Here is a 24,696-nt window from a genome sequence, read left to right as displayed (position 1 = left end):
GGGAGCTGGTAGGATGATTAGGAAAACTGAACCCTCAAGAAGAGAAAAGCATTTAGCTCAGTGCTCTGTCCTAGAGGCTACATTGTGTTGCCTCTTCTTGTCCATCAGTTTTCATTTTTTCAGACAGGGTCTTACTCTGTCACCCAGGCTGGAATGCAGTGGTGATCCGAGCTCACCGCAGCCTTGAACTCCTGGGCTCAATCCTCCTGTCTCAGCCTTCCGTGTAGCTGGGCCTACAGGCATGCATCACCATCCCCAGCTAATTAGGTAATTTATTTTGAAAGCACTTTGAGAAGCACTTCACTGTCAAATCTGTAGGTCTAAAAGGAAAATCATACATACACATAATTGATTTCACATTGTTTTACATTTCCTTTGTCTTCTTCTGGAATGTCATCTTTTTTCTTGGTTTCTCTTTCAGCACAGGATCTAATCTAGATATTGGAAAAGAGAATCCAATGGGTTATATGTTTATCTTCCACCTTCCCCACTTTACGCATCACATAAGAACATTCGAGATGATTTCTTATGCAGAAGAAAAAATTAACTGAGCAACAATATTCAGAAAAAGACAGGTTCTGGCTATGTGTTTTTACTTCATATATATAATCTATATGAGTAAGTGCTATCACATGCTTTCTCCACAGCCCTTGTGTCAGAAACACTACAGACAAAATTATTTCAGAAACACTTTACACATCAGATCCTGCTAGGCAATAAAGAAATCATTAATTTAATTTTGTCCGCCAAGTGAATACACTGGGATCAAATTATCCCTAGTAGACAAGTGTTCATTTGATCAGATTAAAAGCTTAATAGCTATTTTACATTGCACAGACTATTACCAAAGTATTAAATCTTTTAACATTACACAACTTGTTTTTAATTAATTGGAACCCACCTCTTTTACTAGCTTCTTATATCCTCCTAAGTTTGGATAGATGTTTACTATCACATGTCATAAGTTAATTAATCTGCATTCAACAATTAGGATCGCCCACAGAACAGGCAATTGGCAATGGTAAGGACTCAAGTCTCCTAAGGGATCTCTGTGGCCAGAGTCCAGTTCCAGGGCTGCTTAGAAAGTGATGACAAATAACGTGTTTGTGCCAATGACATCTTTGTGACAGTTTTGATTGGAGGGGTCCCAGACCTGAAAACATTCCCTGCTAGGGCCTGTGGCACAATGCTACCTTTAGTAAGAGGGGTCTGTGTTCTGGTAGACAAGGCAAGCTCATAAAGGTGAAGGGCTGACAGAGATTAGGACAGCCTGCAATTAAATGGTACAAAAAGAGTCCTAAATAATCACTGTTCAGAGCTTCCAAGTACTTGACTAACCAAAAAGACCCAGAAAACTTTGTATTTCATCTGAAAATTGCTTTAAATCATGAAAAATGCAATCTTTGTATAAGTATCTTTGTATCTTTGTATAAGTGCAAAGCACTGCACATATATTTGCAATTGTTGCCTTCAGTAACACTTTTGTGATGATATCCAGATGAAAAATAATTTAAACATGATACAATAAAATATAAATAAATAAAATTAAATGTAAGTCACAAACCCATCTGCATTTCCCCAATGACCTGTTTCCTGAGAAGCAATGTGCTATGAAATACTGAGAGTGGCCTCTGGAGTCAGCTGGGCCTGGGTACACATCCTGTCTTACCACACCTTGAAATCACTGTGATTTCCATGAACTGACTGACAAAAACCACGAGGATGTAAGGAGGGTCAGAGGCTGTCTTCCTGTCTGTAAGGCTGAGTTCACATCCACCTCACAGGAGCATTATGGAAATTCAAGACTACAACGCATGTGCCGGATGCATGCAATGAAAAAATATAACATTTCACTTCTCTAACTGTAAGAAAATACCTACATTTTAGATTGAAATTGTTTGAGCTTTAGATTTGAAATTATCTGAAATCAAGACTATTCTAAAAAGAAAATCAAACATATGACCGGAAATCTAACATGAAGCACATACAGAGAATTGATAGATGCTTTTAAATTACATTGGTAGTAGAGAAAAATGTAACATAAATTTTTATGCTCTAATTATAAGAATGAAGGGCATTTTAGAAAAGGCATTTGCCCCCTCTCTTAGAGCCTTCCACTCTGGCCCCCACAATGCCTTACAGAGCAAATCTGGGTCAGACTGGATGCAACCTGTGATTCCCAACAGAGGCAAACAAAGTAAGGTTCTGGATGCTCAGTACTGGGATGGAATGCCAAGACACAGAAAAGCCATGTGTCGAGAAGGGGGGAGTTATTCTTTAGACACATCCTGGTATATGTTTATCATTAAAGATCAGTGCCTTTGCTCAGTACTGCGATGGAATGCCAAGACACAGAAAAACCATGTGTCAAGAAGGGGGGAGTTATTCCTTAGACACATCCTGGTATATGTATATCATTAAAGATCAGTGGCTTTTGTGAGTCTAAAAAATTAATCCTTAAATGTTTTCATCAAGTTCCAGTTAACTACCTGATTTATCTAGGTTATATTAACAGTATTATTTGGAATTTCACCTTGATATGAAGATGTCTGTGTAACTTTTACAATGATGTAAAACAAAGAGTAGGATTAGGGAGGGCACAGGCCACTGGTGCAATGGATAACACATCTGACTATGGATGAGGGAATTTAGCCTGGAATAAGGAACTTTTATTTCCAGCTTAGTGATGCACATGAATTTTAAAAATAAAATAAAAACCATGATTTATGTGATTCATGTTTCTCCTAATGCAAAGAAGACAGGTACTATTAATAAAAATATTTTTAAAATGTAAGGCCTAAGGCCTCAGAAGTTCTGCTATGATTTTTTATGTTTCATAGAGTGATTATCATCACAGAAGCTCAAGCATTACATAAATACAAACATGTATACCCCGACCTGGTAATTCTGCTTCTGGAAATTTATCTTCAGGTCCACCCGCACATCTACAAATTGATGCATATTCAATGTTATGTACTGCAGCACTGTTTATAAGAGCAAAAGACTGGAAACAGCCTAAATTTCCATCTACAAAAGACTAAATAAATTAAGGTACATCCCTAAAATGGAATTTTGTGTGGCTGTTAAAAAAGAGAGAGAGAGAAAGAGAGGAAAAGCAAGACAAAGAGAAAACTTTCTACATTCAAACTAATAGTAGAAAACTCTCCAAGATACAATTTTAAGGAAAAAAAAATCAAAGTCGAGAAGACTATAGAGGAGGTTGTCTTTAGTGTAAAACAGTTGAAAATTATAAATATATTCATATGTTTATAAAGAAACTTTAGGAGGCTATAAAAAAAAAAACAAAGGGAACGAGGAACAGGAGCTGGGACACAGGTGAGTAAGATGCATGGCAGGCATGTATCTTAATCTTTATATGCTTTTATTTAAAAATGTTGGACCACGTGTACATGTTATCTATTTAAAAAATCAGATTTTAAAATACAAGCAAGAAAACAAGAAAATGAAAGCCTAAAAGGAACATGTGGAACTACCAGAAAAATATACTAATCCATGGAGATAATGGCAAGGTAGTTCCTAGATGCACTGATTTCTCTAACATATTGTATAAACAAGCCATCAACTATGGGATTTATAATTTAAAATGAGTCTATTTGAAACACCACATTATAAAAAGCTATTAACTAAATCTTTAAAGTGACAGTAAATGATGACTTTACATTTTAAAGAGATACAGTCACATCGCATGTGTGAATGCAGTCATCTGTATAAAATGTCATCATTACCTTGATCATTTCTTCTTCTGCTGTTTTACTTTTTGCTTCTATGTCCCCTGCTTCATTGCATCTAATAAAGCAGCTATTTGAGGCCAACAAAGCCATTTTCCCCTAAGTGAAACAAAATAACAAAATAGCCATGAGGATACTTCTTGTGGAAGAAACATTAAGTGTTTAGACTGAATTAATTTTTCCTCCCTGATTTAAAAATCACAGAAAAGAACTTAGAGAAAAACCTGAAAAATATAATACAAGAACATATAGAAAAGGAAACCAAAATCACCTTTCATTTTACTATTCAAAGATTACCACAATAAACATTTGTAATGTATCTTCCTAGTAGGACTAAATTCTAATTAGATGAGGTAGGATTGCTTCCTTTCTAAAAGATCTACTGAAGATGAAACTGATTTAGTTCTGTTTGGAAAATTAACTTTAAAAACAGAAACATAATTATGAATGCATACTTTATTCAAATATTAACATTTTAAATAAAATTTATTTTCTTCACAATTAGAAAACATGAAAAGGTACATACAATACCTTTGGTGTTTTGAATTTAAGAATCAATGTCTGAGGGACTTTTGTGTGTGAAAATAAATATTCATATACATTTTTAGTTGTTTAATGTTTGATGTATTACACTGCTTTCTATTAAACAAAACTTTAAAAACTGATTTTCTTGTGTATCTAAATCTGGGTTACAAATTTGGTTAGCTTAACTCCCGTAACAAATATAATGTTTATTTATAACTTGTATTTGGTTGATTCTTTTGGAAAACTTGGAATACCATAACATTTAGACAAAATATTTATAAATACAATGATTACAAAATATGTTAACCTTATATCACATCCAGTTAAAAATGTGCTGAAAACATGGATTTAATTTCTTAGTCAAGTCCCAAGGGCTGGGTGGTCTCTCATCTGGATGGCTCCTGGTGAGCCCTGGAACATGGCGGTGTGGTCCAAGGTGATTTAAACCTGTGCCACAGATTATTCAGCTGAGTCCTTTTTGAAATAGAGTTTTAAGACCCTCTTTCATTTAAATTTAAATTTTTGAAACTTAGTGTCCTTCCTAAAAATAAAATGAAATGAACTTTCCTAAAGTGTTGTATTATTAGTACTATCTAAGTCATTATCCTGGCCTTATGAAATATTGGCATTTTCTACTGGTGTAACTTTTATTAGAAACATCTCATCACAACTAGTAGGATCATCTCAAAGGGGTTGCAACACATTAACAGGTAATGAAATCAATGTAGTGTTTCCTAAACGGTATTGGGTGGGCTGGGGGGAAAAGGAATACACACAGACACACAGAGGAAGGGGTAAAAGAGAATAAGAAATATCAAGGTGCATAACACATGGATAAGTAAGTATTGTTAAGTACAACTCTTGCTTCAGTTATGCATATGTGTGTGCTGGGCTGCAATGTAAAAATGCATTTCTCAATGGATTGGGTCAAAATAGTTTTCAAGTCACTGACTTAAGATATTATCCTAGGGGATGAAGAAATTAGTCTAAGTGATTACCTCTTTCTGGTGGGATGTTTGTTTAATCTGTCAACTTAGAAAACACTGCTGAGTTCCTATTTTCAGTTCATTATTGTATACTACCAAAGCTGCTACTCAAAGGCTGAGCTTATCTTCTATTTGCTTGTTCTGTGTGGTACCCACTGGTCCTTACTGTTTTTGATATAGTTATCTACTTTTTAAAGACAGTTTAGCACTCACATATTTTTTGTTCAATCTTTACTTCTCACACAGAAAAAGGAAATCATGTATTCTGTATCAACAAAGATTTAACAAAACATCCATATACTACAACTGTCTACTTACTAAAATTAAGAATTAGTATATTATCTTTCTTTCTTACATTAAAACTATCTTTTCATACACTAATTTAAGCTTATGAACTGAAAGTCTTTTAGAGATAATTTACTTCAATGAACTATTATTATTTATATTTTATACACAAATTGTCACAACTTGTTCTTAGCTAGCTCCACTGTTCTCTTACAGTCTGTAATGTTTCTGAAAGCATCCATGATTTCTGCTACAAGGAACATACTTAGGAACTATTCTGTTTTGCTACTCTGTGACCTAAAATTGACTGGTTCTTCAGTGGAAATGAGATCCATATCTAGGCACTAATGGTACACAGAAATAATTGTGGGCAAAAGTACTAAAGCTATTTTTGTTGTACTATATTTTGAGATCTCTTTAAGGCTCTATGTTCTTACTGATTTATTCCTATTTAATGTATTATACTATTGCATCCTACTTTTTCTTTTTAAATATATTATGATTGACTGTTACAGACTTTCTGTTAAACTGACAGGAAGTTTTTATAAACAATAACAGCACTTATATTTTTAAAGACTGGTTCCTATTGTTCTCTTGGTTCAACTGCATCTGAATGCCCAACAAGAAGCTCATCTGAATTTATACCAAGATATTTTCCATAGCCAGATTTCAGGGCGATTCTATACATTAATAAGATAGATAAAATTTAAAAACTGACAGAAAATTAATTATAGGACATCAAAACAGGACATGTGTATGTGTGTGGGTGTGTACATATCTAAAATTTCAGACTGGACATATTCCAAGTGTTCAGAAGATGCATGTGGCTGAGTGGTGACTCACGTCTGTAATCTCTGTGCTTTGGGAAGGCAATGGGAGAATTGCTTGAGGCAAGAAGTTCAAGATCAGCCTGGACATCATAGTGAGACCCCATCTCTACAAAAAATTTTAAAAGTTAGCTGGGCATGGTGGTGTGCACATGTAATACCAGCTACTTGGGAGGCTGATGCAGGAGGAGTGCTTGAGCCCAGAAATTTGAGGTTATAGTGAACTATGTTCACACCACTGCCCTCCAGCCTGGGTGACAGAGTGAGACTCTGTGCCTTCAAAAAAAAAAAAAAAAAAAAAAGCTACATGTGACTAGTTGTTGCCATATTGGACAGTGCAGTTTTAAATTTAGTTTCATATTTTGCTTTTTTAATATAAACATTGTACCTTATATATTACATAACAAATATTTTCAAAATTCATCATTCTTCAATTATACCTCTTTAGTTATGAACTTCAATAATTACTAAAACTTTATGTCATTAAACTGTTTTCCAGAAAATGCTGCTTCCATTTACATTCTTACCTCAAATTAACAGAGCACGTTTTGTATCATGGATTTTTTTTTAAACATTATGACTCTAAAAAAATACTTGAAAACGTGATATGGAAAAAACAGTATCCTATTAATTTGCATTTTAGTAGTTAACTAGAATAACAATTGTTTTTCTTTTCCTTTCCTTTTTAGTTTTTAGATTATCTGGTAATTTGCCTTGTCCACTTTTCTATTCAGATCTGATTGTTCGCAATTTTTCTACTGGGGTCTTCAGTGCTATGAATTTTATACAAGATACATATGAAGAGTAAGAACTCACTGCCTATTAAGATTGTTGTAAATATTTTCCTCATTTGTCAGTTAATTTTCTTTATATTCCTTTTTTGTTTATAATTGTAAAGCAGTTTAAAACTATTGAATTTTTTCTTCCTCTGCTTTTATTCTTTGTCTTTCACCCTACTTATCAGACTTCCAAAGAAAGTACAGAAATAATCATCTTAATGTGATTTTTTAAAATTATGATTTCTTTTACCTTACCAAGAATCTCCTTGGATGCCAGAATTGACTTTTACTCCTTTATACGTTAATGATTATATAACAGAAATCATTATCATGTCGATGTAACCAATTACTAAAATATGTAAATTCACTTTCAGTATCTTTTACCCAAAGAATCATTCTATACTTCTGCACAAGGTGAGAATAAAAAAGGCTACTTTATAAAATGACTGTAAAAATAGTGAGTAAAAATATTCTTTTGGTCGTTATGATGCTGTAACATTCTCTGCTGGTTTCAACAATATTCCTTTTTTTAGTCTTCCTGTTTGTCTTTAGACTTCCAAACAGTGAGTTTAAATATCATAGCAACAGTGAACCAGGTTTTGCACTATTTGATTTATTTTTTAATCTATCTTACTTGGTGTGTGAAATTATTAATCTTCATTTTTTAACTTACATATCTTTTTTCCAGCCTAGCATTATATATTGATAGGAAATCCACTAAAAGTAGATCACAAAATCTACTTTTCAAAAAGCTATTTCATTTTTTATATCAAAATTACTGTGGGCTTAACACAGATACTAAAATTTTTAATGAATACAATTAAATTTTTAAAATAACTGGTTACTAATTATATTACAACATAAGCTCACCTGGAATCAGATAATTTGACAGCCATAAACTGCTCTGGAGGACTAGGGCCCTCATCAACTATTGGAGAAAAAACATTTGAAAATAAATTTGACATTTGCTATAAATATAAAGACATTATTTTGCTTTAAAAAATGTGGCTATTTTCTTCCGCAATTAAATGTAAGAATATTCAGATATACTGATGTCACTGTAATACTGTATCTTTGGAATCAAGATCTATTTTACCTTCTTGTAACTACAGTGCTAATTTTATACACTGAGTAAGACAGGGTGATATAATGCTTATTTAATAACCTTTGAGATAGCTTATCTTTATGTTTTAAAATACAGTCATAAATAAGCACTTACTTAAAAAAGCTAAACGTTTTCATTTATTCAATGGATGGCCTTGCTGACCAAATGATACTGCTTTTTACCTACTAATTACTTCATATCTCATTAGTGCTTCCTCTGATGGGCTAAAGAAAATGAGGAAACTTCAAATTGTTAAATGCACCCAGGTTAGTTTTGGTAATAGGTCTGAATAAAAAAGAAATTCAAATATGTTTGACTCAAGTAGGTTTTCTTTTTTCTTTCCACTTACTATTTTAATTATTCATATTGTTTTGATTTCCAAAGATACTCTTATGGAACTATATGGAATGTTTTCAAATGCTTATATTAGAAAGAGGGACTTCCCAATGGCTGGTAAATATTAAGGAATTAAAAAATGGAAGAGTCAAATGCAATGGTTCCATTTCTTTGGAAAATGTTTGAGACTAGTTAGAGTTTGGCCTGAGTGAATGAATGTCCTAAAATCTACACTTGTGGCAGGATCTTCCCTTCCAGACACAAACCTTCTTTGTGTGGAGCTCCCAGGGTAAAAAGACCATTGTCGAGTGCATGTATATAGGTTCCCTCATCCATTTCAATGGCTATGGTTCCTGAAATTCCACCAAAGTTTGTTACTGTCCACCAGATTCCTAAAAAATAAAATTGATATTTCAACTTTACATTTTAGTTTTGACACAGAGTTCTTTGTTATTATAACTTAGTTTTAAAAACTTTTTATTTTGCAGTCATAAGAAATACTACAAAGATCTCACATATCCTTCACTCACTTTGTCTCAATGATGACATCCTGCATAAGTATCATACATTGTTAGAATCAGGAAACTGACATTGATATAATCCATGAAGCTTATTCAGATTTCACCAGTTTTACATGTACTTGTTTGCATGTATGTGCACAGATTCATGTGACTACCAGCACAGTCAGGATTAGGTTTTTAAAATACACAATAGCAACATACAGCCAGGCATGGGGGTGCATGCCTGTAATCCCAGCTACTTGGGGAGCTGTGAAAGAGGATCACTTGAGCCCAGGAGTTCAAGGTTATAGCGAGCTATGATCACGCCACTGCACTCTAGCCTGAGTGACAGAACAAGGTCCTGTCTCAAAAAAAGACCAAAACAAAACAAAAGGCAACATGTGAGGGTACAAAGTGATATATGGAGAACGGTCTCTCTAATGATAGACCGCAGCCATCTATTCATGCCTGCTTTCCCGAGGCAATGCCTATCATAATGCTTCTTAAAAATGCCTCTACAGGAAGACTTTCTAGCATAGTAATCTTTTTTTTTTTTTTTTTTGAGATGGAGTCTTGCTCTGTCACCCAGACTGGAGTGCAGTGACGCGGTCTTGGCTCACTGCGACCTCCACCTCCTGGGTTCAAAGAATTCTCTGCCTCATCTTCCCAAGTAGCTGCAGTTACAAGAGCCTGCCACCATGCCCGAATATATTTTTTTTTGTATTTTTAGTAGAGACGGGGTTTCACCACATTGGCCAGGCTGGTCTTGAACTCCTGACCTCGTGATCCACCCGCCTCTGCCTCCCAAAGTGCTGGGATTACAGGTGTGAGCCACTGCACCCGGCCAGTAATCCTAACAACGATTTTAGATTGAAAGCAAAATGAGCAGAATCTATGTCTATGTATACTAATTTCCAATTTGCCAATAGAAATGTTAGACTCTAGCAACAATTATTTTAGCAGTTGTTATAAAAGTTTACATCTTAATGTTAAAAAATATCCTCAAACCTTCTCCTAAATTGTACTTTAACTAGAGTAGAAATGAGTCAATCATTAACTGGATATGACATATTAAGGAATTCTTGTTAATTTTACAAGGTCTGATAATGACATAGTATAATGTATAAAAGTAAACAACAAAACAGGTGATGAGAGAAAGACATACCACATTAAGAAATGTACATTTATGAACTTACGGGTAAAATGATGTAATATCTGTGATTTTACTTAAAATTTTCTTGGAAAAAACGTGTGTGGGGGGTGCATGTAAACGAAACGAGATTGGCAAAATATTGATAATTAATGCTGGGGCCTGGGCACATGGGGGACTCATTATATTTTTCTATGTATGGATTAGTTTGGATATTCCCATAATAAAAAGGTTTTAAAGATTCAGTTAATTCCACTGCACAAAATTTTCTATTCAACTAAACATTTCATGCTTTTCATAATCAATTTTAAAATACATAAAATTTCAGCTAAAATGAAGTTGGACCCTTATCTAACATCAAATACAAAAAGTAACTTAAAATAGACCACAGACCTAAATGTAAGAGATAAAGTTACAAAACTTTTAGAAGAAATTGGAAAAGCTTCACGACAATGAATTTGGCAATGATTTCTTATATAGAACATCAAAGGCACAGGCAACAAAAGAAAACACAGACAAACTGGACTTCATCAGAATTAAAAACTTTTGTGCATCAAGAACCACTGTCAACAGAGTAAAAGGCAACCCAGAGAGTGGAGAAAATATTTGTAAACTACATACAATATAAGGAATTAATATCCAGACTACATAGAGAACTCCAAAAAGACAAATACCACAATTCAAAACTGGGCAAAGGATATACATGGACATTGCTCCAAAGATGATATACAAATGGCCAATAAGCACTCAAAAAGATGCTCAACATCACTAGTCACTAGGGAAATATAAATCAAAACCATAATGCAATACCACATCACACCCATTAGAATGCTATTATCATAACAAACAAAAAACAGAAACCAAGAAAACCAGAAAAACAAATGTTGGGCAGGTGGTGGAGAAATAGAAACCCTGTGCAATGCTGGTGGGAAGGTAAAATGGTGCATGTATTTAAATGTCACTGAAGTGTACACATAAAAACAGAAAAACTGGCACATTCTCCTTGAAGAGGTCCTTCTTCAAGGAGAACTACAAACCACTGTTCAAGGAAATAAAAGAGGATATAAACAAATGGAAGAACATTCCATGCTCATGGGTAGGAAGAATCAATATCGTGAAAATGGCCATACTGCCCAAGGTAATTTACAGATTCAATGCCATCACCATCAAGCTGCCAATGACTTTCTTCACAAAATTGGAAAAAACTACTTTAAAGTTCATATGGAACCAAAAAAGATCCCGCATTGCCAAGTCAATCCTGAGCCAAAAGAACAAAGCTGGAGGCATCACACTACCTGACTTCAAACTATACTACAAGTCTACAGTAATGAAAACAGCATGGTACTGGTACCAAAACAGAGATATAGATCAATGGAACAGAACAGAGCCTTCAGAAATAACGCCACGTATCTACAACTATCTGATCTTTGACAAACCTGAGAAAAACAAGCAATAGGGAAAGGATTCCCTATTTAATAAATGGTGCTGGGAAAACTGGGTAGCCATATGTAGAAAGCTGAAAATGGATCCCTTCCTTATACCTTATACAAAAATCAATTCAAGATGGATTAAAGACTTAAACGTTAGACCTAAAACCATAAAAACCCTAGAAGAAAACCTAGGCATTACCATTCAGGACATAGGCATGGGCAAAGACTTCATGTCTAAAACACCAAAACCAATGGCAACAAAAAGCCAAAATTGACAAATGGGATCTAATTAAACTAAAGAGATTCTGCAAAGCAAAAGAAACTATCATCAGAGTGAACAGGCAACCTACAAAATGGGAGAAAATTTTTGCAACCTACTCATCTGACAAAGGGCTAATATCCAGAATCTACAGTGAACTCAAACAAATTTACAAGAAAAAAACAAACAACCCCATCAAAAAGTGGGCAAAGGACATGAACAGACACTTCTCAAAAGAAGACATTTATGCAGCCAAAAAACACATGGAAAAATGCTCACCATCACTGGCCATCAGATAAATGCAAATCAAAACCACAATGAGATACCATGTCACACCAGTTAGAATGGCGATCATTAAAAAGTCAGGAAACAGCAGGTGCTGGAGAGCATGTGGAGAAATAGGAACACTTTTACACTGTTGGTGGGACTGTAAACTAGTTCAACCATTGTGGAAGTCAGTGTGGCGATTCCTCAGGGATCTAGAACTAGAAATACCATTTGACCCAGCCATCCCATTACTGCGTATATACCCAAAGGACCATAAATCATGCTGCTATAAAGACACATGCACACGTATGTTTATTGTGGCATTATTCACAATAGCAAAGACTTGGAACCAATCCAAATGTCCAACAATGATAGACTGGATTAAGAAAATGTAGCACATATACACCATGGAATACTATGCAGCCATAAAAAATGATGAGTTCATGTCCTTTGTAGGGACATGGATGAAATTGGAAATCATCATTCTTAGTAAACTATCACAAGAACAAAAAACCAAACACCGCATATTCTCACTCATAGGTGGGAACTGAACAATGAGAACACATGGACACAGGAAGGGGAACATCACACTCTGGGGACGGTTGTGGGGTGGGTGGAGTGGGGATGGATAGCATTGGGAGATATACCTAATGCTAGATGACGAGTTACTGGGTGCAGCGCACCAGCATGGCACATGTATACATATGTAAGTAACCTGCACATTGTGCACTTGTACCCTAAAACTTAAAGTATAATTATAATAAAGAAAAAAAAAAGAAAAACTGGCAAATTCTATATTCTGTATATTTTACCTCCACACACACACAAAAAAAAATGGAGAAAAAGAAAATTAATCAAAATTAAAATTTCAGCTAAAGATGATTAGAAAGCAATAAAACTAATGACAATTTAGATGATTGAGTTATAGCTACAATTGTTTTCAGTAAAAGAAATAATGCTTTATTCAGAATCATTATGAACAGTGTGATGATTAGCAAGCCTTTCTTATAAATGTAACAGTTAATAATTTTAAATTAGTTTTATTTTGTATGTTCTATGCCACGTTCACCAAGTACACTTAATATTAAATGAAATCATTTAAATATAATATCTCATTAATGTTTTGCAAATGAAGAAGAAATTTCTGGCAGACAAGCTCCTCAAAATTTTCACACTGTCCAAGTAGGGAAATGATACAATAACATTACTTATAATATTGTCAACTGAAAAAGAAATTACTATGAGCAGATGCCAGTATTTTTTCTCAATGGGATTTCAAAGAATAAGAAAGCTAAACACAGTATCATCAAGAATTAAATGTGAGCATTCTGCCTACTTTCTGCAAGTGGCCTACATTCAACCTTTGAAGGTATGCTTATATGTTTAGCGACTAAAGTAACATAACATAATATTTAACGGTGCCACTCCGGGATTTTAGCTGTGAAAAAGCAGTGGATCCTAAGAACAGTGGGCACTGAAGTTGCATGTCTCTACGTCAGGTGACAGCTCAAGCTGTGTATATGCTGCAGACGCCCAAGCTGAATTTAAGAGAATCCACTCAAAAACATTACTTGCTATTTAGACACATGCTTAAAGTTATTTCCTTTTAAACCTTAGGCAGATGGTGAAATATTTCCGCTGTGTTGTCTCACAATGCATAACAAAGCTTTTCACATATTTTCACATAGTTGAGAATGTTCCCATATGTCTGGCATGCCTGTAATCCAGCACTTTGAGAGGTGGAAGCAGGAGAATCATTTAAGCCCAAGAGTTCAAAATCAGCCTAGGCAACAAAAGGAGACCCCCATCTCTACAAAAAAATTAAGAAATTAGCTGGGTATGGTGGTACAAGGCTGTGGTCCCAGCTACTCGGGAGTCCAAGGTGAGAGGACTGCTTGAGCCTACGAGGTGGAAGGTGCACTGAGCCATGATCATGTCACTGCACTCCAGCCTGAGCAACAAAGCAACAGCCTGTCTCAAAAAAAAAAAAACAAAAAACAAAAACAAAAAAACTGGCCCGATGCACCAGTGTCATGGCTGATAAGATACTACCAGGGCACCCTCATTCTAGCATCAAGGCTGTGTGACAGCTCACCTCACATTCTGACTAACCCAGTGCTTCTGTGCTAAGGACCCCCTTAAATCTCTGCCTTCATTATGTGCTTGGCACAAAGGAATGATATATCTTAGATTTGGAAAGGGAATTTTCTTCCCCAATCTTACTGTAGTCTAAGTACTCTTCACAGACCTTCTATTAACCCATAGCTGACTTAGCTTTAGTTCCTGGGTAAATCAAATCTGTGTTTTGCAAACTACGATGTTGTAAGTTCAATTGCTTCTGAATCTAGCAGAGCTCAGTGAAAATCCTTGCTTACAGACAGGCTCATTTTTATTAATGTCACACATGGTACTCTCCATGTGTAAGACAGAGTTTCTTTCATCCTATTTACCAATCCCTTCAGATCCTTGTGAGGACCCAACAGAGGGGCTTTAAAAATTTAAAAGGTTTTTTTCTTTCCCTTCACAAATAGGCACTTGCTTACTTTTACGGCAAGTTTAGAAAATCCACAATGCAAAAGAAGGTGGAAGGACAAAGAGAAAAAGATGCAGAAGGACTTCCTCTTCCAGCCAAGATGGACTTGCCCTCCCACCATGACCAACGAGAAAACTGAAACTGGATAGAATATTTGAGAAAACTGTTTTCGGGGACTGGAACACAGGCAGAATAGGACTGTGATATTTGAGAACAGGAAAACACAGGAGGCAAATCTCACACACACTTCTGTTTTCTGCCCAATGGCAGTTTCTTGACCACGCAGAGAGGTAGAGACCTCCAAAAATGAGGCAATGTCACTGTCACTAAGCTGAGAGTCTTGCAGTGCTAACATGTTTGGAGTTTATAGAATAAGGTACTGGAGAAGAGGGAACTACATACAGGTGAGGCCTCGGAAGAGTATGCAAAAGTTCTCTGCAGGTCTGGGGCCAAGGGCTGGGGGGAGTGCATATAGTAGGCAGGCTCCACAAGGCCTCTGCAGAGTGGCTGGCACTTCTGAGGGCTGACTCGAGATGCCAGAGATCACACAAATTTGGGACACAGCAGAGTGGACAGAACTCACCAAGTATACTTAGAACATGTGGCTGAGGCCCATGAGGATGAGCCTTTCCTAGAGTAAGAGTCACTGTCTAAGTCTACAGGCAAAAACCTAATAAATAACCACAAACTAACAAAGGCCCGGCTTGACAGGAGAAAAAGGGTGGTCAAATAATTTAACTAGGCATCAAGACATTTAACAGAAATAAAGGTTAAAATGTTATGAAAATGAAAGACTGAATTTATAAGGAAGACTTCACAATCCTAAATGCGTACACATGACAGCTTCAAAATACTTTAAGCAAAAACTGCTCAAGTAGACAGATCTAGAATTACAGCTGGAGATTCTAACATAACTCTCATTACATTGTAGGATGAATAAAAAATCAGTAAGGACACAGATGTGCATAGTCACAAGCTCCACCAGTTGATCTAACTGACATCTAAAAAACACTGAACCGCCGGGCGCCATGGCTCACGCCCGTAATCCCAGCACTTTGGAAGGCCGAGGTGGGTGGGTCGCCTGAGGTCAGGAGTTTGAGACCAGCTTGGCCAACGTGGTGAAACCCCGTCTCTATTAAAAATATTTTAAAAATTAGCCAGGCATGGTGGCAGGTGCCTGTAATTCCAGCTCCTCCGGAGGCTGAGGCAGGAGAATCACTTGAACCTGGGAGGCAGAGGCTGCAGTGAGCCGAGATTGTGCCACTGCACTCCAGCCTGCTGGGCAACAGAGCGAGAATTCATCTCCAAAAAAAAAAAAAAAAAAAAACCCTGAACCAACATCTGCAGAATACACATTCTTTTCAAGTGTACGTAGAAATTCACTAAGAAAGTATGTTCTCCAACTATACTATAAATGAATTAGAAATCAGCAACCATAACATACCTATAATATCTCTACGTAGTAGAAATTAAAAACAATCCACTTTTAAATAACTCAAGTGTCCATGAAAAGAAAAATCACAAGGAAAACTAGATAATATTTTGAATGGAATGAAAATGAAAACAAAATGTGTTGACTATAACTAAAACTAAAGTGGAATGAAGAGATCTAACTCTCTTCTTCAGAAGCAATAAAACAAGAGCAAAGTAAACTGAAAATAAGTTAAAGGGAGGGAAAAAAAAAGACTGAAAATACATGAAATAAAAAATGAAAAAAAGATAAAATAAGTAATACTGAAACAGGCTTGTCAAATCCTGAGGACTGCATGTGGCCCAGGCCAGCTTTGAATGCAGCCCAACACAAATTCATAAACTTTCTTGAAACATTATGAGATTTTTTTTTTTTTTTTTGGCTCATCAGCTTATCGTTAATGTATTCTATGTGTGGCCCAAGACAATTCTTCTCCTTCGATTGTGGTCCAGGGAAGCTAAAAGATTGAATACCCCTGTAGTAAAAGATCATTAATGATCTAAAATAAATGATCTTATAAAGAATTTATAAACCTCCAGCTAGACTGACTGATCCAGGAAAAAATAGAAAAAACACAAATTGCCAATATGAAGAGACTGCAATACAGATTAGATTCTACAGACATTAAAAGGATATTAAAGGAATATTCTGAACAATTTTATGCCAATAAATCCAACAACTTGGATGAAATGAAATTTTCCTAAAAGACACAAGTTACCAAAACTGACAACAGAAAAATCTGAACATATCTCTTAAAATATCTTAATTCTCCCACAAAAAATTAAAACCAAACCAAACAAAACCCTCTAGGTTCAGATGACTTCACTGGTAAATCCTATCAAACATGTAAAGAAGAAATCATACCGATCTTACACAGCTATTTCCAAAAACAGGGAAGGAGACAGCACTTCCCATCTAATTTTATGACACCCAGTATCGCCTTGACACCAAAATCAAATAAAGCCATTACAAGAAAAGGATACAAAAGTTCAATATCTCCCATCAACACCAATATAGAAATCTTAAAAAAAAAAAAAAAAAAACCTAGAAATCAAATCTAGCAATATCCCAAAAGGCAACGCACCACAACCAAGTGGGGTTTATCTCAGGGATGTAAAGTTAGTTTAAAAGTTGAAAATGAAACCAATGTAATTCATTGGCAAAATGAAGAAAGTTGTATAATCATCTCAGCAGACACAGAAAGAGGCATTTGACAGCATTAAACATTGTTATGATAAAAAACTCCCAAGAAACAAAGTTTAAAAGGAATGTCCTCATTTTGATAAAGGTTTTCTCTGTAGATCCTAGAGACACCATACCATATGGTGGACTACTGAAAGCTTTCTGCCTAAGCTTGGAAACAATGCAATTATGCCCATTCTCATGACTTATGTTCAACACTATGGAAGTCCTGGGCAGTATAATAAACCAATAAAAAGCAAGACAAGACATAAGGATCAGAAAGAAAGTAAAATGATAGTCACAGGAAACATAATTGCAAATTTCTTAGTATTCTATATAAACAAACCACTAGAAGTAATAAGTGAAACAGACTTATGAGACTACAAAGTCACTATACAAAAATCAATTGTATATCTACATACTGAGAGCAGACAACTGGAAAATCAAATTCAAAAGTTCTACTGACAGTAGTGTAAAATTATAAAATACTTAAGAATAAATTTTAAACAGGCATGCAAGACTGCTACATTGAAAATTATGAAATATTGAGGCCCAATATTAAGATGTTGATTCTCCCCCAAATGATCTAGACTCAATACAATTCTCCGAGAAAATCCAACAGGCCTCACTATAGAAATTAATAAACTAATAGTAAGTACAAAGTTGGAGGACACACACTACCTGATCTCAAGACTTCATGAAATTATAGCAATCAAGAGAAATATACCAAAAGAAAAACAGACAATCGATAGAACAGGGTCCAGAAATAGACCAATATATAGAAAGATAATTGATTTTTTATGAAGATATGAAACTGGATTAATGGAAAAAGGAAACACCAGTGGTGCTGGCACAAATGGCTATCAAGATGTTAAAAAAAAAAAAGTATATTTTGAAAACAAACTCACACCATGCCATAAATTAATTTGAGACTAAAGACAGATGTAATGTAAAAACTAAAACTATGATGCCTCTAAAAGACAACGTAGAATATTTTCCTGACTTTGGGGTAAGCAAAGATCTCTTAGATCAAAGAGATAAGGTAGTAACCATAAAAGAAAAAAATAAACTAAGCTTTATAAAAATTAACAGCTTCTGACCATCCTGGCTAACATGGTGAAACCCTGTGACTACTAAAAACACAAAAAATTAGCTGGGCGTGGTGGCAGGTGCCTGTAGTCCCAGCTACTTGGGAGGCTGAGGAAGGAGAATGGCATGAACCTGGGAGGTGGAGCTTGCAGTGAACCGAGATTGCGCCACTGCCCTCCAGCCTGGGCGACAGAGTGAGACTCCATCTCAAAAAAAAAAAAAAAAAAAAAAAAAAAAAAGTTGTCCATCCAAAAACCACCATTTAGAAACTGAAAAGGAAAAACTCAGACTGGGAGAAAAGACTGACAACACCATCAACTTTTGGCAAGGGTGTAACTGGAGAACTAATTCATTCTTGGTGGGAGGGTAAAATGGCACAACCACTTTAGAAAATTTTTGGCAGTTTCTTATATAGTTAAACATTCACTTATCCTTTGACACAGCAATTCCACATCTACATATCTACCCTAGATATATACCCTAATTTTAGAATTGTTGATTTGCCATTTCAAAAGCAATGATTCTTCCAGAACGTTAGTTTTATACCATTCCATATTTTATATATTTTTAAGCTACCATAATTTATCAAGATTCAAAATGCAACTTGCCAAGTTTTAAAACAGAAAAAAAAAGTATGGAAACAGCTAAACGGAAAACAGGCTGGTTAAGTGTGTTTGGGTCAGTTTATTTCTAGTATCATTTACAGGCTACCCTGATATTGTATTTAAAATTTTCATTCATTTCAGAGTTCACAAAATAATGATTTTTCCTGTGAAGATACTTCGTTTAAGAGACAACTGACTTCTACAACTAAAATGTATACATGTTCAAAGAAAATAAATTGTAAAATATATTTGGTTGAATAACATTTACATTAAGCCTTTAAAATTATGTATCAGAATCTCTGGCTATTAAGCAGTCTAATGGTGCCTACTAAGTCAGAGAGTTGTAATTCTTCTCTCCTGTGCTCTGTTCTGATAATGAAGTAAAGGCATCAGTAGCATCTACTGTGCTAAAGAATAAATGGAATTTACAAATGTATGTAATATTTAAGCACTTTAAGACAAATATGAATACATCATAAATTTCTAACTAGGAAAATATTTTCAATGAGATCTCAAGAAATGTTAACTTTTTTTCAGAATAAAGCACTGAAAACTGACTCACCAACATATCAAACTGGGTTTCTTCATCTTCTTCTCTTCTTATCTTTCCTCTTTTTCTTCTTACTACAGGACATAATTTATATAGATGAGTTTAGGTATATCGATTTGTGTGATAAATAAATATCATAAGATTGAAACTTGGAAGTCTTTTAAGCTGTTGCATTTATAAATTATTGATTTAGGAAGACTTACATTGCTATGCCCTCTTAAATACAGTACTGAGAAGTTGCTTCAGGCTTTGTACATATCATGTTAAAGTTCAAAGCAGATTGTAGAGCCACACTGTCAGATTTTAAATCCTGGTTCTGTCATTTCTTAGCTCTGTGATTTTTGGAAAAGGTACTGAATCTCTCTGTGAGTCAGTTTCCCCACTTAAAAAATTAGGATAATAACTTAACTCTTAAGGCTATTGTGAGGATTAAGAGGTAATATGTATCTTCACACATTGCTGGTGGAAATGTAAAATGGTGCAGCATCTACAGGAAACAGTTTGGGGTTCCTCAAAAAGTTAAAGAGTTACCATATGACCCAGCAATTTTACTCCTAAGTATGTATACCCAAGGGAAATGAAAACATACACCCACAAAAATACTTACATAAGAATATTCACACTAGCATTAGTCACAATAGTCAAAAAGCGGAAACAACCTAAATGTTCATCAACTGATGAATGGATGAACAAAATGCTACATCCATACAATGGAATACTATGCAGTCATAAAAAGGAACAAGTGCTACAACAATGATGGACCTCAAGAATGTTATAAATGAAAGAAGCCAGATACAAAAGGCCACATGTTGCATGATTTCTTAGGAAATATTCAGAATAGGCAATTTCACATAGATAGCAGAGTAGTGGTTGCCAAGGACTAGGAGAGGGGGAGGATGGGATGTGACTGCTTTAATGGGTAGGAAGAGATTCTTCTGAGATGATGAAAATGCTGAGCAACTAGACAGTAGTGAACCTCTTGAATATATACTAAAAACCACTGACTGTAAAAAAGGGTGAATTTTATAATTATGAATTACATCGCAATAAAAAAAAAACCCAAGAGCGATTTGAAAAAAGTTAATGTGCAAAGTGCCTACAACAATTTCTTGGTGCATTGAAAGTGCTATATAAGCATTAATTATGATTATTACGATAATCTTAAGACACTCTTGTCTGCATTTTCATCATAAAGTTTTCAGACGATAACTCACCACTCCTCACAGGAAATTCACAGGGTAAAAATCTCACATTCATTCAGGATATACCTGCCGTTTATTCTGGCATCTTCATGAGGCCAGACTCCTCGAGAGGGTTCTCAAGGGCAGTGGCTTCAGCTCACTCCTTGATACTTTCTTTCCATCTTGCCTAACAATATCAAAAGCTTTGTTTATCACGGAGACCAGGAGGAAATGCTCAATATTTGTATGTACAGTTAACCTCAGGCAAATCTGCCAGTTATAAAAGAAGCGGGGATATGAATGCACAGGTATTTTTCTCCTAAAGAGCTAATAAATTACCACTACGACCTCCTCCTCACATTTGGCTCAATTTATTTACTGCATATATGTTCTCTCATTTAATCCTCAGAGTCTTCTAAAGGTATAAAAAATGGCCTGAAAGTATAAATGTGTAAACGGAGGTTCAAAGATATTTGATCTCTTAATGAGTAAATGGAAGTCCAGACATATTAACCGATTTGCCACAAATTACAAAATTAGTAAATGACAGAGTGCAGGTTCCAGCCCATATCCCTATCAAAGCCCATATACACCTCAACCACTGTGTGATTCATCCTGGTTTCACTCTACACATTAGCTTAGAAAAAATTAATCAATAATTTTTCCAGGAAGAGACAATGGAGAAAAGAATAATCCCTAATAAAGGAAGTTATTATCATGAACTACGAGATCACACTAACGCAGACCCACCAGGCAGAGGCCTGGAGAGATGCCTCAGAGGACCGAAACTCGTGGGTACGGGGCCACGGGTCACCCGCCCGTCTATCCTGTTTCCAGGGTCATCCGCGCGGGAGGCTGCCCCTCTCTGCACAGGCGCCAGGAACCGCGGTCCGGCCTCCGTCCAGCCCGGACAGGGGCCAGGGCGAAGCCTGGGAGGCCACAAAGCCGGCTCTCCGCGCCACGGCTTCCACCGGATTCGAGGGGGTGGAGTGCGTCCGAAAAGAACTGAGGAGGCTCCCGCCGGAGCTGCAGGACCCACCTCTTCGCCTTGGTTCCCTTAAGCACAAGCTTGGTAGACTTCACATAGGAGTACTCGGCCATGGTTCCGGGAGACTTCTGCGCGGAGAGGCTGAAGCCGGCTCAGGACGAATATGTGACCCAGAGCAGCACCACGGCGGGGAGGAACAGAAGTGGAGGCGAAGTAAACACTCCCTGACAGCGTACGTCTGTCCAGAACCCGCCTTCGTCTTCACCCAAACGCTGAACGGCTGAGATTTCCACTTCCGGGTTTCTGCCGGGGAGCTACGGCGGCCGCAGAGGGCCGAAAGGTGTCCGTACGCAGCTGCTCCCTGGCGCCCTCTCGAGGAGCCCCTGAGGATTCGTGCCTCCCAGAGGTGGGGAAAGCCCGCCCGAGGCGCCGGTGCTGACGGTGGCGGGACTGCGGGGCTCGCTGTGGAACCGCCTCCCGCTAGAGCTGCGGGCTGGCGACGGTCCCCGCGGGGGCAGGAAGCGGCTCAGCCTTCCCTCGCCGGCCTGCGGCGGCGCGTCTGGAAGCGCTGGCCACTCGTGCATGGGTCACTCGGGGCTGTGCCTCGCGCGACCGTGTGTGCAGGAAACAAGCAGGAAATACCCTAAAATAGAATGAAGCGCCATGTTGAGGGCCGCGGACGTCGCAAGTGCTGTGGGAATGTGGGCTGAGGTGGAGAGTTACAGGCGCGTGTTACAGGCTCAGGGGTCAGGAAGAAGCCTAATCGTGGAGGGGGCATCTGAGGAGGGTCTTGAACGCTGGGCAGGCTTTTTCCCGATAGAGATGGAGGAAGCTAGCCGTGTCTGATGGAGGAAACTAGCCCTGTCAGATGGAGGAAACAGGGCAGAGGCGTGGAGGGAGCCGTGCAGCGCTGGTGTGAGGAGCCGCGAGCAGGCCAGGCCTGTAAAGCAGAGTGATGGGAGCCAGGATAGAGAAGGCAAGTCGGGGTCCTGTGGTCGCTGAAGAATTTGAATGAAATCAGTAAACAGGTGAGAGGGATCCATAGCAAGAGTATGGGATGAAAGGAGGAGTAGTCCACGGTGATTCCTCTGCAGCGGTGGGTATTATTAATCGCGTATGTGACACCAAAACGGTGGGTATTATTGATAGCGTATGTGACACCAAAACCACCCCACTCAAGCTGTGGCTCTTTCCTTAAAGTACAAAACAGAGACCAGTTGGGTTCCAAGCATCCACGAAGATCTTATTAAATTCATGATCCCTAGTGGCACCACGGAGTCAGGATTGGCTCATCTCAAACCTGACTCAGAAACAAAACCATCTCAATGTGCAGAGATGAGCTTCCTTACCCGCTATCATAACATATTTTCTGGTGTTTTCACAGTGCTGCCCTTCCTAATCCCCATTCCACGGCAATCCACATGCCATGATGCCCAGAGGCATTAACAAAGGAGACACACAGGGGCTCCTCACGTTGGCTTTCCATGGTTTTGATGAAAATCTCAGTGTCTTCATCTCATACAATGTGGTTAGTAATAGTACCATTTAGGTTTGAGGAATTAAATGGTATAAATTATATAGGGTGCTTATTATAATCTACATGGAAAATGCCTAGGATATGTTAGCTATGCTTATCACCAGCATTGTTATATGATGGTAATAATCAGATAGTCAGGAATGCCGACACCAAAAAAATGGATACATGCTCTGAGGGAATGAATGTGGAGAGATCAGAAGGTCAAGAACAAAGCCGTACAACATGTCTGCAGTAAAGGGATAGAGAAAAGAAAGGTTATAAAAGAAGGAATGAAACAGAGTTAGAGTAAAATTATAAAATCAAAGCTAAGGAGAATTTCCAGAAAGGGTAATATCATTTAATATCATAGGAGTTTAGGAGCACAAGATGGAAAAAAGGCCTCTGGGTAACTGACATTGAGGCAGTCTTTAGGGAAGCTCCATTTCTGATAGAGAAGTAGACACAAAGGCAGCTTGAAGCAGGGACTAGGTGAAAAAGCTGTTGGCTTGTCGCATGAGGAAATAAATAAGGGATGGCATATGCCATATTTCTGTATTTCTTTCTTTCTTGCCCAGCCTCTATATATGCATAGAGTTTGGCAAAAACTTACAAAAAATAAAAATGAAACCAATTTCGTTTGTAGACTCAAATACAATGCTTTGTGTTAGAATCAAGATAAATTCATGCCTCTCCCTTCTATTGTCGCCGTCAGTTTTGAATTAAACATCAGCTTTTCTTCTTCATTAAAATCATTTTCAACTCCTTCCAGGTGTTGGTGGTTTGGGGGAGTTACATAAGCAGTCAGGTCTTGATGAGTAGAGGAGGAGGGAACAAACACTTTCAGCAAAGGCAGAATTCTGAAATTCTGCCCATATTTTTCTCCAGTAACTTTCCTATGTTTGTGAGGTTATTCAGTCATAAAGATCCTAGTGAAATTTTTTTCAAGCTTGACTAATCGTAATCACTGTGGACATTTGTTTAAAATGTGTATTCCCAGGCCTCTCATCTGCTGATTCTGATTCAGGAGATCACAGATGGGACTCAGAATACATGTGTTTGACAGGTATCACAAGTGGTTCTTATAGTCAGGCAAATTTGGGAATCTAACCAGGAATTTATGTTTTTATGACTGGCAGCTAGAAAAGATTCCTAGAGTCTTTGCTTTTTGAAATTAAAATATTTCTTTTTTAAAAGGAAAATTGTATGACTAGATACAACATTTATACATGTGGCACATGTACTATACTGTGTGCTTTTGTCATATTTACAGTTAAAGATGTGTAAGAACACTCTGAAAAAAATTATATATTAAATGCAAAGAGGGGTAAGTCAGGGTGGGTGAGAAATGGGAATGGTGTGCTTATTGTTGCTAAAAGGTAGAAA

General features: G+C 36.9%; 1 protein-coding gene across 8 annotated transcripts in view; it reads right to left on the bottom strand.

The window, feature by feature from the left end:
* Positions 1-22,381, bottom strand: part of LOC104004643 (protein FRG1B-like) — a 52,703-nt gene extending 30,322 nt beyond the window's left edge. For 6 of the 8 annotated variants that reach the window (XM_063803429.1, XM_063803426.1, XM_063803425.1 and 3 more), the window contains exons 1-5: positions 21,849-21,987; positions 19,641-19,702; positions 8,859-8,984; positions 3,747-3,848; positions 343-434 (exon numbers count right to left, since the gene is read on the bottom strand). In XM_063803429.1, the coding sequence (XP_063659499.1) occupies positions 343-434; positions 3,747-3,848; positions 8,859-8,924 (260 nt within the window). In that variant the 5' untranslated portion in view covers positions 8,925-8,984; positions 19,641-19,702; positions 21,849-21,987. Of the gene's footprint in view, positions 1-342; positions 435-3,746; positions 3,849-8,021; positions 8,080-8,858; positions 8,985-19,640; positions 19,703-20,896; positions 20,997-21,848 lie in introns of those variants that run through there. The other 2 variants (XR_010154397.1, XM_063803423.1) reach the window with 2 other exon arrangements.
* Between the last annotated feature and the right edge of the window lie 2,315 nt (positions 22,382-24,696).

Source organism: Pan troglodytes, chromosome 22 (assembly GCF_028858775.2).
Source record: "Pan troglodytes isolate AG18354 chromosome 22, NHGRI_mPanTro3-v2.0_pri, whole genome shotgun sequence".
Lineage (NCBI taxonomy): Eukaryota > Metazoa > Chordata > Mammalia > Primates > Hominidae > Pan > Pan troglodytes.
The sequence above is the reverse complement of the archived record's forward strand: the minus strand, read 5'-3'. Positions and strand labels throughout refer to the sequence as shown.